The sequence below is a fragment of the Diorhabda sublineata genome, chromosome 11 (genome assembly GCF_026230105.1).
Source record: "Diorhabda sublineata isolate icDioSubl1.1 chromosome 11, icDioSubl1.1, whole genome shotgun sequence".
NCBI lineage: Eukaryota > Metazoa > Arthropoda > Insecta > Coleoptera > Chrysomelidae > Diorhabda > Diorhabda sublineata.
This window is the reverse complement of record NC_079484.1, coordinates 3,069,446-3,087,194: the sequence shown is the minus strand read 5'-3', so window position 1 is coordinate 3,087,194 and position 17,749 is coordinate 3,069,446. Positions and strand designations below refer to the sequence as shown.

At 35.0% G+C, this 17,749-nt stretch overlaps 1 protein-coding gene across 1 annotated transcript in view; it reads left to right on the top strand.

The window, feature by feature from the left end:
• LOC130450287 (uncharacterized) overlaps nucleotides 1-17,749 on the top strand; it is a 156,658-nt gene that overhangs the window by 48,076 nt on the left and 90,833 nt on the right. Inside the window, exons 3-5 of the mRNA XM_056788613.1 lie at nucleotides 1,562-1,686; nucleotides 7,033-7,144; nucleotides 15,895-16,040. Of these exons, the coding sequence (XP_056644591.1) occupies nucleotides 1,562-1,686; nucleotides 7,033-7,144; nucleotides 15,895-16,040 (383 nt within the window). The remainder of the gene's footprint in view (nucleotides 1-1,561; nucleotides 1,687-7,032; nucleotides 7,145-15,894; nucleotides 16,041-17,749) is intronic.

The following is a 17,749-nucleotide window of genomic DNA, read 5'->3' as shown; positions in this document are numbered from 1 at the left end:
GATGGAACGGGGTACTTTTCAGCGTCATATGTAGTCTTGGTCTTGCATAGTCCGTTCTTGGTCTTGCAGCCTCATATGTGGTCTTCGTCCTGCATAGACCGTTCTTGGTCTTGCAGCTTCATATGTGGTCTTCGTCCTGCATAGTCCGTTCTTGGTCTTGCAGCCTCATATGTGGTCTTGGTCATGCATAGTCCGTTCTTGGTCTTGCAGCCTCATATGTAGTCTTCGTCCTGCATAGTCCGTTCTTGGTCTTGTAGCCTCATATGTGGTTTTGATCTTGCATAGTCCGTTCTTGGTCTTGCAGCCTCATATGTGGTCTTCGTCCTGCATAGTCCGTTTTTGGTCTTGCAGCCTCATATATGGTCTTTGTCCTGCATAGTCCGTTCTTGGTCTTGCAGCCTCATATATGGTCTTGGTCTTGAACTGGCTGCAAGAGTCTTGCATTTTATAATTGATTCTAAAGAGTATAGGTACACAAAATCATCTCATAAAAGCAGTTTGAAATGTATCAAAAATCAAGAACGAGAATATATTATATCAAACATACTTATCTGCACTAATGGCGCCCTTACATGATGTGGAATGCGTATTTTTGGAATGGTTGTAATTGATTTTTTTTTTAAATGAACTAGGAAGCATTTTCATTCATCTCGCTAGAATCTGTGATAAAGTTAGTGTCTAATTTTTTGTTAAAAATGCAAGACAAAGGCCAGTCTTCATTGTTGGGGCTACCCAGTGTGGAATCATCTTTTCCTGGGCACTGGATCGAACGTTCATTTTGCACAGGATAGCTCAAACAAAGATTTATTTGTCCAAAGAACCTTTTCAATCTAATCTCGATGGTTAAGGATCCACTGCAGTTCAACGCCGATTTCTGGTGATACCAAGCGATTATTTCGGTAGATTCTTCAGCAGACCAGATTTGAAATGTTTACAGAAAGAAGGAATTTCATTGAAATAAATAATTGTGACGATAGCGAATTTCAGGAGTCAGTTGAGGCAGCTTTTTTCTACTATAGGATGATTAGTATCAGAAAGAAACTTTCTTTGAGGATTTTCCCTTTTGTATATATATTGTTTGTACAAATTTTATATAAAATCTTTTGACTGTTGCTTTTTTCTTCAGATTGCGTATCACCACAAACTGCATTAAACAACTAATTGGATTCAATACATACACCTGATGATCCTTTAAAGCAAACAACATGTTCATTATGTATTACATATGTTTTTACACGCTTTTCGGTTTGATATTTTTAACGTAATTGATTGGAAACAATTGGATCTTGAACCTTGATATTGTCTTTAGTGAGTTCGTTTCTGAGCTGAGTTTTGTTCACCGAAATTTCACTATGCATAGTAACTAGTTTTTTTTTTAATTTAAATTCCACACTTTATTTAAATGTTATTCAAAAATACGTACTAGGGGATATAGCCTTGTCTTCGTTATATTTTCTTCTTAAAGTCATATTAAAAGAGTAAATTTGAGTTATTTTTAGCTGAAAAAAACTATTTTCATTAGCTTAATATGTTTACTGATAATGTATTTTCTTTGTTGCAGTATGTGGAGATATACACGGTCAATTTTATGACCTTATGAAATTATTTGAAGTGGGAGGACCACCCGCTAGTACAAAATACCTTTTTCTTGGTGATTATGTTGATAGGGGTTATTTTAGTATAGAGGTAAGTTACCATCTAATTAAAATTAATTATACTTATATCTATCTATAATATAATAAGCTTTATAATATACAGTGTGATGCAAGGAAGCTTTTTTTTCAGTCCCATTGTGAAATTATGTTGTAAGCAGTCAAAAAAATCCCCAAAGTTATTTTTATAATTCTATAGCTCGGTGGCGTTTCATAGCACCGCTTCGACCAAGACCAAGAGTTTTTTTCAGAATTTGAATCCTTTCAAAAGTGTACATTGCGGCTAAGCCATAACTTGAACCGGCGAGGTGGTACGGGCTTCTAAACTTAGTTTTTCCAATACACTTATCTCGTGGATGACAAGAGCTACAAAAAAATTTAACTGTGATCTCTTATTAGTATCTAACATCGGAAAAAAATCCCAAGGAGTGGAGAGACTGTGCCAAAAAAAGCAAAGGTCACGAAAAACTAAAAAAAAAAAATTACGGCTACAATACTTCGAGACTTCCTTGGGTATCCTTTTGATTGTTTTCGTCAAAAAATTATCGGCTGAGATTCACTCTTGTTTCACGACAATATTCCAGTCCGAACCGGTTCGTTTTCCAAGGTTCCTGAACACGAGTAAGCAGTCAAAGTAGGTGTTTAAAGGTTTTCCCGATTTGTTATTTTTATAATTCTATAGCTCGGTGGCGTTTCATAGCACCGCTTCGACCAAGACCAAGAGTTTTTTTCAGAATTTGAATCCTTTCAAAAGTGTACATTGCGGCTAAGCCGCAACTTGAACCGGCGAGGTGGTACGGGCTTCTAAACTTAGTTTTTCCATGACATTTATCTCGTGGATGACAAAATCTACAAAAAAATATAACTGTGATCTCTTACTAGTATCTAACATCGGAAAAAAATCCCAAGGAGTGGAGAGACTGTGCCAAAAAAAGCAAAGGTCACGAAAAACTAAAAAAAAAAAAAAATTACGGCTACAATACTTCGGGACTTCATTGGGTATCCTTTTGATTGTTTTCGTCAAAAAATTATCGGCTGAGATTCACTCTTGTTTCACGACAATATTCCAGTCCGAACCGGTTCGCTTTCCAAGGTTACTGAACACGAGTAAGCACTCAAAGTAGGTGTTTAAAGGTTTCCCTGATTTGTTATTTTTATAATTCTATAGCTCGGTGGCGTTTCATAGCACCGCTTCGACCAAGACCAAGAGTTTTTTTCAGAATTTGAATCCTTTCAAAAGTGTACATTGCGGCTAAGCCGCAACTTGAACCGGCGAGGTGGTACGGGCTTCTAAACTTAGTTTTTCCATGACATTTATCTCGTGGATGACAAAATCTACAAAAAAATATAACTGTGATCTCTTACTAGTATCTAACATCGGAAAAAAATCCCAAGGAGTGGAGAGACTGTGCCAAAAAAAGCAAAGGTCACGAAAAACTAAAAAAAAAAAATTACGGCTACAATACTTCGAGACTTCCTTGGGTATCCTTGTGATTGTTTTCGTCAAAAAATTATCGGCTGAGATTCACTCTTGCTACACGACAATATTCCAGTCCGAACCGGTTCGCTTTCCAAGGTTACTGTACACGAGTAAGCACTCAAAGTAGGTGTTTAAAGGTTTCCCTGATTTGTTATTTTTATAATTCTATAGCTCGGTGGCGTTTCATAGCACCGCTTCGACCAAGACCAAGAGTTTTTTTTCAGAATTTGAATCCTTTCAAAAGTGTACATTGCGGCTAAGCCGCAACTTGAACCGGCGAGGTGGTACGGGCTTCTAAACTTAGTTTTTCCATGACATTTATCTCGTGGATGACAAAATCTACAAAAAAATATAACTGTGATCTCTTACTAGTATCTAACATCGGAAAAAAATCCCAAGGAGTGGAGAGACTGTGCCAAAAAAAGCAAAGGTCACGAAAAACTAAAAAAAAAAATTACGGCTACAATACTTCCAGACTTCCTTGGGTATCCTTTTGATTGTTTTCGTCAAAAAATTATCGGCTGAGATTCACTCTTGTTTCACGACAATATTCCAGTCCGAACCGGTTCGCTTTCCAAGGTTACTGTACACGAGTAAGCACTCAAAATAGGTGTTTAAAGGTTTCCCCGATTTGTTATTTTTATAATTCTATAGCTCGGTGGCTACAATATTTCGGGACTTCCTTGGGTATCCTTTTGATTGTTTTGATTTATTTTAATTTATTGAGGCCGTTTCGTCAAAAAATTATCGGCTGAGGTTCACTCTTGTTTCACGACAATATTCCAGTCCGAACCGGTTCGCTTTCCAAGGTTCCTGAACACGAGTAAGCAGTCAAAGTAGGTGTTTAAAGGTTTTCCCGATTTGTTATTTTTATAATTCTATAGCTCGGTGGCGTTTCATAGCATCGCTTCGACCAAGACCAAGAGTTTTTTTCAGAATTTGAATCCTTTCAAAAGTGTACATTGCGGCTAAGCCATAACTTGAACCGGCGAGGTGGTACGGGCTTCTAAACTTAGTTTTTCCAATACACTTATCTCGTGGATGACAAGAGCTACAAAAAAATTTAACTGTGATCTCTTATTAGTATCTAACATCGGAAAAAAATCCCAAGGAGTGGAGAGACTGTGCCAAAAAAAGCAAAGGTCACGAAAAACTAAAAAAAAAAATTGCGGCCACAATATTTCGGGACTTCCTTGGGTATCCTTGTGATTGTTTTCATCAAAAAATTATCGGCTGAGATTCACTCTTGTTTCACGACAATATTCCAGTCCGAACCGGTTCGCTTTCCAAGGTTACTGAACACGAGTAAGCACTCAAAGTAGGTGTTTAAAGGTTTCCCCGATTTGTTATTTTTATAATTCTATAGCTCGGTGGCTACAATATTTCGGGACTTCCTTGGGTATCCTTTTGATTGTTTTGATTTATTTTGATTTATTTTAATTTATTGAGGCCGTTTCGTCAAAAAATTATCGGCTGAGGTTCACTCTTGTTTCACGACAATATTCCAGTCCGAACCGGTTCGCTTTCCAAGGTTCCTGAACACGAGTAAGCACTCAAAGTAGGTGTTTAAAGGTTTCCCCGATTTGTTATTTTTATAATTCTATAGCTCGGTGGCTACAATATTTCGGGACTTCCTTGGGCATCCTTTTGATTGTTTTGATTTATTTTGATTTATTTTAATTTATTGAGGCCGTTTCGTCAAAAAATTATCGGCTGAGGTTCACGACAGACTTCACGACAATACTCCAGTCCGGACCGCTTCGCTTTCCAAGGTTTCTATACACGAATTTGGATTCACAGAGATTGATTCCATCATATTGTTGGCAAAAATGAAGTACAGCGAAGATGGAATTCAATAGGAACATTTTTTTTTCTACACAGCAATCATATTTTCATAGTGGAATCGAAGATTTGGTCAGTCGTTCGGAAAAGTGTGTGGATATGAAGGAAAATCTGTATACCTGCCTTAATGAACTGAGCATTAAATTAAATCAATATTTGAGAACCGTAGAAAGTTAAATGGCTTAAAAAAAGATATATAATCGTTCTTTAGTATATCAGACATTGTTTTTTCATGCTTTTACAGTTAATTACTCATTGGCGGGATCTTTTGGCCAATAAAAACTTTTGTGTGACGATTAGTCGTCGGTAATAATCATTTTTCAAAAAATTTCTGTTAAATTTTCTGTTTGAATCCAAGATTTACCGGAATCTATCACAAAGAGAGGTCAGATTATTATATATTCAGATCTATGCCGAAATTTTTGCGTGGTAAAAATTTTGATTATTTAATTAACAAATTGATCATTGTAAACGTACATTATTTATGAAACACCCTCTATATTACTGTGAGCTACACTAATTTAAGGTAATTTATTAAACGCTTAGGACATTACATTAGTTTTTTAGCTCAATTTAATCATGGAAACTAATTTAATCTCTTAATTGAATTAACATATTAACATGTGAATCATTCCTATGTTTTAATGAAGTTATTTGAAAAAGAGCTTCTGGTATAATGAAACAAAAATAATGTCACTGTAAATTTATTTTTGATTAACGTACTTCATCAACTTCAGTCTTTCCAGCTTTTCCAAGTATGCGGGAAAACTTTGTATACATAGTGCGCCTATTAAAATTTGAAATTAAATAAACAACGTTGCCCTGCTGGAAAATATTTTTCTTTTCCTTCAAATCCATTTCTGTACCTTCTCCATTTACTTTATAAATCAATGATGCGTAATGCTTCCATCTTGTTGTTTTACCTTTTTGAACATGAAGTTGCCTTTGCTTTTTTGGGAAATAAGTTATCGCAGTTATCTATCTGGACTATTTTTTTCGTTTCAATAGTGTAGTGATGGATCCAGGTTTCACCCATAGTTATGAATCGACACACTAATCAGACTCATTTTGCTTGGAGCGGGAAATGTTCATTCGAATTCGCTTTCGGTCCAAATAACAATTCTACGTTTTATCAAACTAAACAAACAGAAATGTTTATCTATCTAAAATAATCTATAAACTTTTGATCAGAAATGTGCTATCATCATACATCAAACTAATTCATAAAATCTCGAGATTTCGATAATCCGAAGGTTCCAGAAAGTTGTTTAGTATAAAGAGAAGCAGCCATAAGTCAGTCAACAATTTGATGGAACAATCGGGTAAATGTATAAATTAATTACTTGATATAGTGTGTATAAATTCGTTCCATCCGTTTTGTGATAGAAAACTAAATAGAAAATAAAAATTGAATAAAACATCTCGAAAGTGGATCGTAGTGTATTGGTTTTTAACACAAAAAATATGCGGAATAATCAAATTTATGATCTAGTATTCATATTTTCAATTTCAATCAAACTAATTCATAATAAAATAATTAAGTATCTCCAGTAGATTTTCGAAAATAAGAATTTTTGTATGTAAAAAATGCTACTTTTGGAGGTACATCAATCGGAATGGAAAAAATGCTTCGACGATTGGTTCAAACACTTACAAAAGCGTATCAATATTAATGAAAAATATTTTGAAAAACAATCATTTAACGAAATTTCGTTGTTTTTAAATGCTGCTTTATTTTTCCTCCGTATTGATGACCTTTTAATCTATTTTCTAAATACTGCGATGTCTGTCCTATGTAAACAAAATCACAATCATTACAAGGTACCTTATATATATATATATTATTGTAAATTGTAAATTTATATTTTGATTAAGGCCGAAATAGGTTAAAATGTCAATTCTTTTTACCTAAAATAGAGACGATTTATGAAGAAAAACATATAAAAGTTCTAAGACGGAAAATAAATTTCCTATAATAATTTTTCAATTGCTTTTGGTATTTATACTTGATGCAAAAAATCTAATTTGATCTAATCTGTATTTTTCTTTTGGTTACAGTGTGTGTTGTACCTGTGGGCATTGAAGCTGTGTTATCCTACAACCCTTTTTCTACTTCGTGGTAACCACGAGTGTCGACATCTAACGGAATATTTCACATTTAAACAAGAATGTGAGTATGGTTTATGATAATTTTATTTTTATCTATACTCAACTTTTAACCTATGAGGTATCAACACATAGGGCCATAATTGTTTTCAATGCACCTCTATTGATGTTTGTAATATTGTTTTGTTTTAATATATCAATTCTAAAAGGGTAAAATTAGACCTAACTTAACGGAAATTTTCTTAGATTTCTTCCAAAACGGTGCTTCAGTACATTTTAGTCACCCCCTTAGTCAATTTCGAGTTACGAATTCTCCTAGAGATTGGATTGGTACAGAAGGGTTGAAGTACTGGCCTTTTCGATCTTCAGATCTGAATCCGCGTAATTTCTAGATGCGTGATTACCTTGAAGCCTTTGTTCACATATAGCATTAATGTTTACTAGTACTGGTTGTATAATATTGTAAATTAATCTTCTCTAATTGATTCTTACGAACCCGCTGATAAAAATCAGTCCTGTTTCTGATTTCTGCGTACGGTTATCTCGAGATTTCGATAATCCGAAGGTTCCAGAAAGATTTTTAGTATAAATAAAAGCAGCCATAAGTCAGTCAACAATTTGATGGAACAATAAACACATCGGGTAAAGGTATAAATTAATTACTTGATATACACAGAGTGTATAAATTCGTTCCATCCGTTTTGTGATAGAAAACTAAATAGAAAATAAAAATTGAATAAAACATCTTTGAAATTGGATCGCAGTGTATGTGTTTTAACACAAGAAATACGCGGAATAATCAAATTTATGATCTAGTATTCATATTTTCAATTTTCCTATTATGTACCTTAGATTTAACTTATTTTTAGATGCAATGTAATAGCTTAATAGCTTTTTATCCCTATTCGAGTTCGTCTACATAGTAATTCCATAAACATCTCGAAATAAATTATCATTTCGCGTTGTTACATTTCCTATATTTTCATTTTTCGTTTTTCGATCAAAGCCAAATCCAGATTGCTTCATAACGAGTACTTATATAATACGGATGCGGAAAAACGTCGCTCAAAGAAAGCTTTCAACGCCTAATTCTAAAGAGAATTCTTATTTTGTTGAATCTGTAGGTTTTTCTATTGGATTTTTTAGATAAAAATTTGCTTTTCTCATTAATCAATCGCAGTATGTGTACAAATTCCAATAGAAATTTTTTTCCTGCATATATTAGCTTCAAATTTTTTATGATTATGATAATAAGAAAATAATTAATGAATTTATTGAAAAAAAAACACTAATTAACTAGTTAATTAGTAGTAATTATCAATTTATTTATTCGACTATTCGTTCGTTCAGTTTCCGTTCATTTCATTTGAATTATCGAACGTTATGTCGTCCTGAGGAATTATCAAAGCCTTGGAAAGGGTTCTGGTCATAGTGGCTGTCATAAACAGACATCAATTATCCTCGAGAACTACTAGGTTCCCTGCTTTAGCTACTTCACACGAGGAATCGATAGTACGGGAGTTACACGTCAACTTTATGGCAGATAAAAAAAAAATTAGACTTTAGTTGCAACTGCTGAGTCTCCTAAATGATCTCCAAGCCTTTTTTGTGATTCGTATTATGTAATCAAACAATTTCTTTGCCGAAAACACCCTTCAAACCCTCTGGATCATCACCACGTCGTCTTGCAGAGGACTCTATCCTATATCAGGGCTAAAACTAATAAATACCTTTCGTTCCTTTGAAACTTTTTCATTTCGTCGCAGATTCTCGTGGGAGTGGTAAGAAAATTGATAAAATTTCATAAAAATTAAAGAATTGGAATAAGAATGTTGGTACATATCAATAGTGTGGGCGCTTAAATTTCACCTATAAATTTTATCTCTTTGAACAATAGTACATGTTTTTGTGTTAGATCGTTAAATGCCCACACTTTTTCTATTGTAATAAAATTTTATTTTTCCATGACTTCTGACGTCATATGTACTTTATCTACCTTACTGTGTTCAAAAAGTTGTTGGGTACGAACCAGTAATTAGTCGAAAAGTCAGGATTACATGCTATGTGTGGTAACCATTTTATTAAGGTAGAATCAAGACAAAAAATATTTTATAGTCCACGATAAATTTTCTAGAACAAATATAACAGACTTTGCATTAAAGATTTTCCTTTAGTTTCTTTCGAAAATATAAATTTTCAAATTAAAATTGTGTGTGTTAATAGCAACTATCGATTTAGAAATGTTCCAATTACATGAGCGGCCTTTTAAAGTTCAAGGTTGCGATAAATAGTAATAAAATATTCTTACAGTGATTTAAGTAGGCCATTAAATTGAAAACTCAATCAAATAATATAATAGCGTGTCGTAGAAACTGCAATTTAATGTATAAGTTTGTTCTATCATACAACTAACATAATAATTATTATAAAAAATAATAAATGTACTTTGGATTTGATTATTTACTTCATATTGTAACTGAAACCTTTCATCCAATGAACGATTATGATTCTTCCGATCACGATTATTCAAAGTAAAGAAGTGAAAAAACTGCGTATTCAAGAAAGCGGAAAAAATAAAAAGCAGTTCAAAAAGTTAAAATAATTCTTGATTTATATATGTATAAATAGAATTTATTTGAGAAAAACCGAGATGAAGGATGAAGATTTTGTCGATAAAACGTAATCCTTTGAAAGTTCTTCCATGTATCGGTACGTCGTTTATTCCCTCGCTTCCCCGCCAGTTTCAATAAAAAACGAACTCGGTGTTTGCTTCAATTGAAATGCCTCCAAAAGCCACGTTTTCTCTTAAGCAACACTGCACAAATCTTTCTCCAGGTCTTCTGCAGATACGTCCTCTTCTATAGCACACTCTGCTTTCGTATGAGAAGACAACTGCGCCCCATTGTTCGTTAGAAGAATTAACGTGTTCCCTGGTAACTCGTTGACGGGCTGCTCGGTGTGCTGTGGTTAATTTGGAGCAAGTACATGGCCTTTTTAGTTCAACTTTAGCTGCCTCAAGTCTTTTTCTGACTATCCACCCACTCTGAGCTCTTGTTGGACTTAAACATCAGTGAGGACCGGATATGGAAAGGGTTCTGTTCATAGTGGCTGTCATAAACAGACATCAATTATCCTCGTGAACTACTAGGTTATCCTTGGAGCACAATCGTAGAAGGGTTCTCCTTCGACGAAGTTAACCATTCGGTTGCGTATTTACATAATTTCTCTGCTTTAGCTACTTCACACGAGGAATCGATAGCACGGGAGTTACACGTCAACTTTATGGCAGATAAAAAAAAAATTTAACTTTAGTTGCAACTACTGAGCCTCCTAAATGATCTCCAAGCCTTTTTTTGTGATTCGTATTAACTAATCAAACAATTCCTTTGCCGAAAACACCCTTCAAACCCTCTGGATCATCACCACGGCGTCTTTAGTATCTTGCAGAGGACTCTATCCTGTATCAGGGCTAAAACTAATAAATCCCTTTCGTTCCCTTACAACTTTTTCATTTCGTCGCAGATTCACCCGCTCTGAGCTCTTGTTGGACTTAAACATCAGTGAGGACCGGATATGGAAAGGGTTCTGGTCATAGTGGCTGTCATAAACAGACATCAATTATCCTCGTGAACTACTAGGTTATCCTTGGAGCACAATCGTAGAAGGGTTCTCCTTCGACGAAGTTAACCATTCGGTTGCGTATTTACATAATTTCTCTGCTTTAGCTACTTCACACGAGGAATCGATAGCACGGGAGTTACACGTCAACTTTATGGCAGATAAAAAAAAAATTTAACTTTAGTTGCAACTACTGAGCCTCCTAAATGATCTCCAAGCCTTTTTTGTGATTCGTATTAACTAATCAAACAATTCCTTTGCCGAAAACACCCTTCAAACCCTCTGGATCATCACCACGGCGTCTTTAGTATCTTGCAGAGGACTCTATCCTGTATCAGGGCTAAAACTAATAAATCCCTTTCGTTCCCTTACAACTTTTTCATTTCGTCGCAGATTCACCCGCTCTGAGCTCTTGTTGGACTTAAACATCAGTGAGGACCGGATATGGAAAGGGTTCTGGTCATAGTGGCTGTCATAAACAGACATCAATTATCCTCGTGAACTACTAGGTTATCCTTGGAGCACAATCGTAGAAGGGTTCTCCTTCGACGAAGTTAACCATTCGGTTGCGTATTTACATAATTTCTCTGCTTTAGCTACTTCACACGAGGAATCGATAGCACGGGAGTTACACGTCAACTTTATGGCAGATAAAAAAAAAATTTAACTTTAGTTGCAACTACTGAGCCTCCTAAATGATCTCCAAGCCTTTTTTGTGATTCGTATTAACTAATCAAACAATTCCTTTGCCGAAAACACCCTTCAAACCCTCTGGATCATCACCACGGCGTCTTTAGTATCTTGCAGAGGACTCTATCCTGTATCAGGGCTAAAACTAATAAATCCCTTTCGTTCCCTTACAACTTTTTCATTTCGTCGCAGATTCACCCGCTCTGAGCTCTTGTTGGACTTAAACATCAGTGAGGACCGGATATGGAAAGGGTTCTGGTCATAGTGGCTGTCATAAACAGACATCAATTATCCTCGTGAACTACTAGGTTATCCTTGGAGCACAATCGTAGAAGGGTTCTCCTTCGACGAAGTTAACCATTCGGTTGCGTATTTACATAATTTCTCTGCTTTAGCTACTTCACACGAGGAATCGATAGCACGGGAGTTACACGTCAACTTTATGGCAGATAAAAAAAAATTTAACTTTAGTTGCAACTACTGAGCCTCCTAAATGATCTCCAAGCCTTTTTTGTGATTCGTATTAACTAATCAAACAATTCCTTTGCCGAAAACACCCTTCAAACCCTCTGGATCATCACCACGGCGTCTTTAGTATCTTGCAGAGGACTCTATCCTGTATCAGGGCTAAAACTAATAAATCCCTTTCGTTCCCTTACAACTTTTTCATTTCGTCGCAGATTCACCCGCTCTGAGCTCTTGTTGGACTTAAACATCAGTGAGGACCGGATATGGAAAGGGTTCTGGTCATAGTGGCTGTCATAAACAGACATCAATTATCCTCGTGAACTACTAGGTTATCCTTGGAGCACAATCGTAGAAGGGTTCTCCTTCGACGAAGTTAACCATTCGGTTGCGTATTTACATAATTTCTCTGCTTTAGCTACTTCACACGAGGAATCGATAGCACGGGAGTTACACGTCAACTTTATGGCAGATAAAAAAAAATTTAACTTTAGTTGCAACTACTGAGCCTCCTAAATGATCTCCAAGCCTTTTTTGTGATTCGTATTAACTAATCAAACAATTCCTTTGCCGAAAACACCCTTCAAACCCTCTGGATCATCACCACGGCGTCTTTAGTATCTTGCAGAGGACTCTATCCTGTATCAGGGCTAAAACTAATAAATCCCTTTCGTTCCCTTACAACTTTTTCATTTCGTCGCAGATTCACCCGCTCTGAGCTCTTGTTGGACTTAAACATCAGTGAGGACCGGATATCTTAGCGATGTGCTGACAACGAATACCGCATCACCTTTTTTTTCAGAAATCACGTCTTCGATTAAAATTCTCTTGTTAACGACGGTAAACTCTGCAAACAGCAAACTGATCTTTGTAAAACAAAATCAACAAAAAACTTTTTGTGCGCGGTCAAAACTTTTCCCTGCAACGGTCGCTCACAAAAAACATCATTTTTGCACTCCATATTATCAAAAACAAACTTTTGTTTGCTTTTTTAACCTTAGAATGATTATTTATGCTTTTATGTAAAGTGTACAAAAATGTACGACGCGTTTTGAAAAATATTATATAAGATCAAAAATAAATTTTGCGTGAAGTCATATTTACTAATCTGACTAATGTTTATTTTGTGTTCAAACATTTAGAAAAATTCGTGATAGACAATACCAAACTAATTTGCTTTTAAATTCGTTGTTTTTTATACCCTTTAACATAAAATTGACCAAAAATAGGTTAGGTTAATTACGCACCGGGGCTCAACGTGTTAAGAAACTTTACCACTTGTTGTGTCCATTTTCAGATAGAATTCTTGTTGATTGTTAACTGAGATATGGGTCTGTTCATAAGGGTCAGTTACCCCCTAATTAGCAATACTGTAAACAAGGATACATAGCTGATTATAACATATTGTTAGACTGTGAGAAATAGAAACTTTCTTTGTCAATGATTCGCGATTGCAAGGCTTGCGCCTTTCTGCTCATATTGGTGGAGGTTTTACTGTTGATGGTGACGTAGCTGTTGGTTCGACTCAATTTTTTATCAGCGCAAATAAAAAACAATACGCATGAGACGACAATAGAAGGAACGAGTAGGTGGAAGAGATCTGTATAAAAAGGAGCTTCAATATAACTATAACTAGTCAAAGATTGAAAGAAATAATAGAAGAGCGAGAATATCGTTATGAAAAGTAAAAAGTAAAAAAGATTTAGAAAAAACAAGGAATAAAAGAGACCGTTTAGAACCTAGAACAAATTGAGTCGTAAGTAGCTATGAAACAGAAGTAACTACTGAGTCAAAATGACCAATAGGAGAAATATTTGACATAGAACGATGAGTATACTGTTAAGTACAGCTTTCTAACTGTTTATACTGGTTCCATCAACCCATATTTCGTTCTAAAACTGTACGTCTTGTCTGAATAGTAAATTTCTAAATTCTACTGTTTTACAAAGGTGATTTTTTCTTGTTCAATACCAGAATAGGTTTGTACAATTATTTACGCGAGGTTTCACGATTAGTGTTTCGATCGTAGTAGTAAATATATTTTCAAAAAGTCATAAAATGTTTTTTTTTGTGTATGTGTACCTCGCTGCAACATCATTTTTGACGTACGAATTCTATAAATAGTGGCGATGACACTTTTACTTGGTGAAAATTTCTTTCTCGCGTATTGATACATTAATTATTATCCACAAAATAAATTAATACAGTCGAATTATTCAACTTTATAGAATATTTTCAAAATATCTGACCTATATCCATGCAAAGATAATTCATTAAAAAATCCTTGATATCTGAACGGCTTAACTAGAAGATTTTCAATCGGTGAAGTCATCTCCATTGGATAGGTTTATTATTGACGCGAATCGAAGGCTCTCCATATCGTTCTCGAGGACACTTATCTGTCCAGACGTCGAGTTTTAGCATCCATCATTTACCAATCTCTTAAGCTCGGGTCTTATAGACACCGACAAGCAATAAATCACTTCGAAGGAAACCGTCCAATCGTAGAAACCGTTATATTTTATATAAATTGATTTTCTTTTGAATACATTCGATCGATACGAATGAGAGAAGATCGCTCTTTTAGGGAATCTAATCAGCTGTGTATGATTTATTATTTGAAACTGTTTCTCATACCAAACGTATTTCATGCTAGTAAATTAGATATAAAACAGTTTCACGATGACTATAGTAATTGATGTTTCTAAATTCAACTTTCATTCTTTTCATTTATCTTCGTTATAAAATTATTTATCGTCGAGATGTCTTCCTGGACGTATTGAATGTACGAATAATTCTTCATCTCAACTGATTTGAATTTTGCGAGCTCGTGTCTGTTCAAATTTGACCCGTTCTGGTCTTAAATCGGTACAATCTCAATTAGTGTGGGTTTGTCAGCGAAAAGTTCGCTCGAACTTTCGTGTTTACATTGGAATTATGGCGGAAGTGTCTACTTGTCCCATTCTAGTTGCCTATCCACTTAAGTTAAAGACTATAACGTCAGAAAACTTGAGAAAATTGTTCTGGAAAATTATCGTGATAGCAGAAGCACTTATCATCTCCGTAGAAAAAAATATCTGCGGGTTAAATTAGGTCTGGTCTTATAGAATTGTTCAACACGTCCTGGTAACCGCTAAAATAAGATCTGATGAGTCCAAAGGCGTTTATTGTAACCCATACCACCACTTTCGTACCGTGCAGTGGGTGCGACTCGATATTTTTTGAATTGGCGCAGTCCTCGACGATCTGTGGTCCTTGTCATAATTGCTTGAATCATTTCGTGGATATGACAAAGGTTTGTTCTTGGAGAATGGTTGAATACACGTTATTCAAAGGTCGTTGCCTTGATTTTCATGCGTGGAAACTCTCACAAAGGGTATTCGTGTTATTTCTGACAAACAATTGTTTTGGCACTACATACTTTTGCAATGAGTATCTTATTTGCCTTAATCAACGGCCGTGCTCTTCAACTAGGCGTAATTTCCTGCGAATATCTTTCATTAGGTTTTTGGACTTTAGTTTTCTAAAAATTGTGTCGCATTTTCGGTTTGCCAGTCTCCATTTTACGAGATAAAAGTGTCCAAAAATCTTCACAAGACGCTAAACTCCGGCCATAAACTTAAATCATCTCCAACGTGATAGCTTCCGACATCCAAAGGAGAATTAGTAAAAAATAATCAAATTAAACATTAAACGAAATGATGTATAAGAATAAAGTTTTTCAAAATATCAGTCAAATGAGGAACAGATAAAACAGAAGTTTATTCGGGTGAAATAATTTTCGTTGAAAGAAACTATCACGCTTTTATTGATTCCTCATTATATATTTACTATTTTACCACTTAAAAATAGTTATTACTACATAAGAAGAAACTGGACTTGAACCTGGGACCTCCCGTATGGGCCTCGTACTCTAGCCATGTTTTTTTACGTACTAGAAAGTCTAAGCTCACCAAATTAATGTTCAAAACTGATGTATTTAATTATATCGGGACAATTCACTGTTTATAAATTCTGAGAACTTTTTTTTTTTCTTTTAAGGTAAAATAAAATATTCAGAACGTGTATATGAAGCGTGTATGGATGCTTTCGACTGCCTGCCGCTAGCGGCGCTCATGAATCAACAGTTTCTCTGCGTACACGGCGGATTATCACCAGAAATACACAATTTGGAAGATATACGAAGAGTAAGTATATTTTATAAAATAGTTCTGTCTACTCACTATTATATTATTGAATGAGTTTCAACGTCCTATTCCACTTTTCAAATCCATGACTTATTAGAATCGAAATCGATCGATATCAAAACAGGACGTGAACTGCTCAGAATATTTTGAAAACGAGATGATTGAGTTGCTTTGAAAAATAAACAACAAGATATATATTTCCCGTGTATTTTTTTTTCAAAATATATTGTATATAGATGAGGAAATTAAATACCTGAGCAGTCTTGTACTGATTTAATATACTTTATGCTGCAAGACAACGCCAAACCACATACAGCTCGTCTTAGGATGGAAACGTTCAACGAATTGAGTTGGAAAACATTGGAAAACCTTCCTTATAGTCCTGATTTATCGCCGCGCGATTATTATTTATTTGGTGCGTTGAAAAGGAACGAAAAAGACATTCCGGAAAGGTGACAAAAGTGTTTAGAATATGACGAAAATTATCTAGGAAAACTGTGCAGCTCTGTAACTCATAATAAAATTTGTTATAGCAAAATTCTAGTTTATATTTGAATCACCTTACAAAAAAATCTGTAATAGAAGCTTATAGTCAAAACCGTAACTGATTTCTTATCAAATTGCTGATAAAGACGAAGCTGCTGCTGCTTTTTTCATTTCCTTTTTACTATCACATAAAAAATATCTAATTGAGCTACTATTATCCTTATATTGGTTCCAGGATGTTTTCAATTGTGTAAAGTTTGATATTCAATAAGTTCAATGCCGTTTTTATAATAAGAATCGTCAAGTTTCTCGAAATAGCCATTAACTTCCGACGTAATTTATTCATTGTTGACCACCGAGTCATTTTTTCATATCTGGGCACAGAAAATAATACGGGCGGGTGCATTCAAACTTTAATTCATCAATTTTGGCCATTTCAATAACGGATGTGTGAGCTGGTGCATTATTTTGATGAATCAACACTTTCTTCTTAGTCAAATGCGGCAGTTTTTGCTTGATTTCTTTTTCAAGACAGTCAATGAAAATTATCTCAAAAAACCGACGCCCTTACCTGTAGATGGAAAGGTCTTTACCTTCTTCGAAGCCGATTATTTTGATTGTTCTTTCACTGAAAACGTTCACAATTGATGGCTGCCAAACAAATACTAAAGAACGTGGCGTCTTCTGTCTGACAAACAGAAGGAAATTATCATCATTCAACAACAACTTGAAAAAAATATTTTAAACTCTGTCGTTTCTTTTTAATATTAATACGTGTGTTAAAAAAACCACCCCCTTACGTGTCGTGGTAGTGTTAACCAGTAAACTAACGCAATCCCATAACAACGGCTCTTATCTTTTGACCTCTACCTCGACGAAATCGTGCGACACGATATTATACGTGCTAACACGCTGTTGCTGGTGTGTTTTTGCCTTGTTGAAGGGCCAGAATGGCCCTTTGTATTTATTATTACGTGTAACGATGTTGACAGCTTTTGTGCATGTATAACAATCATTCCTTGCTGCAGTTCGATGGGACGCGTGAAGAGTTTAACAAGAAATTTAGGTTATTACAGAAAATATAACGAAAATGCGAAATAGCAACTCGATAGCAATAAAATTGAATTGATATTAAAACAAAAGAATTTCCTTTTATACAGTTACAAAAAAAGTATTGCAGAAGATTCAAAGCGGCATCAATGATACAGCAAATACGGAGAATA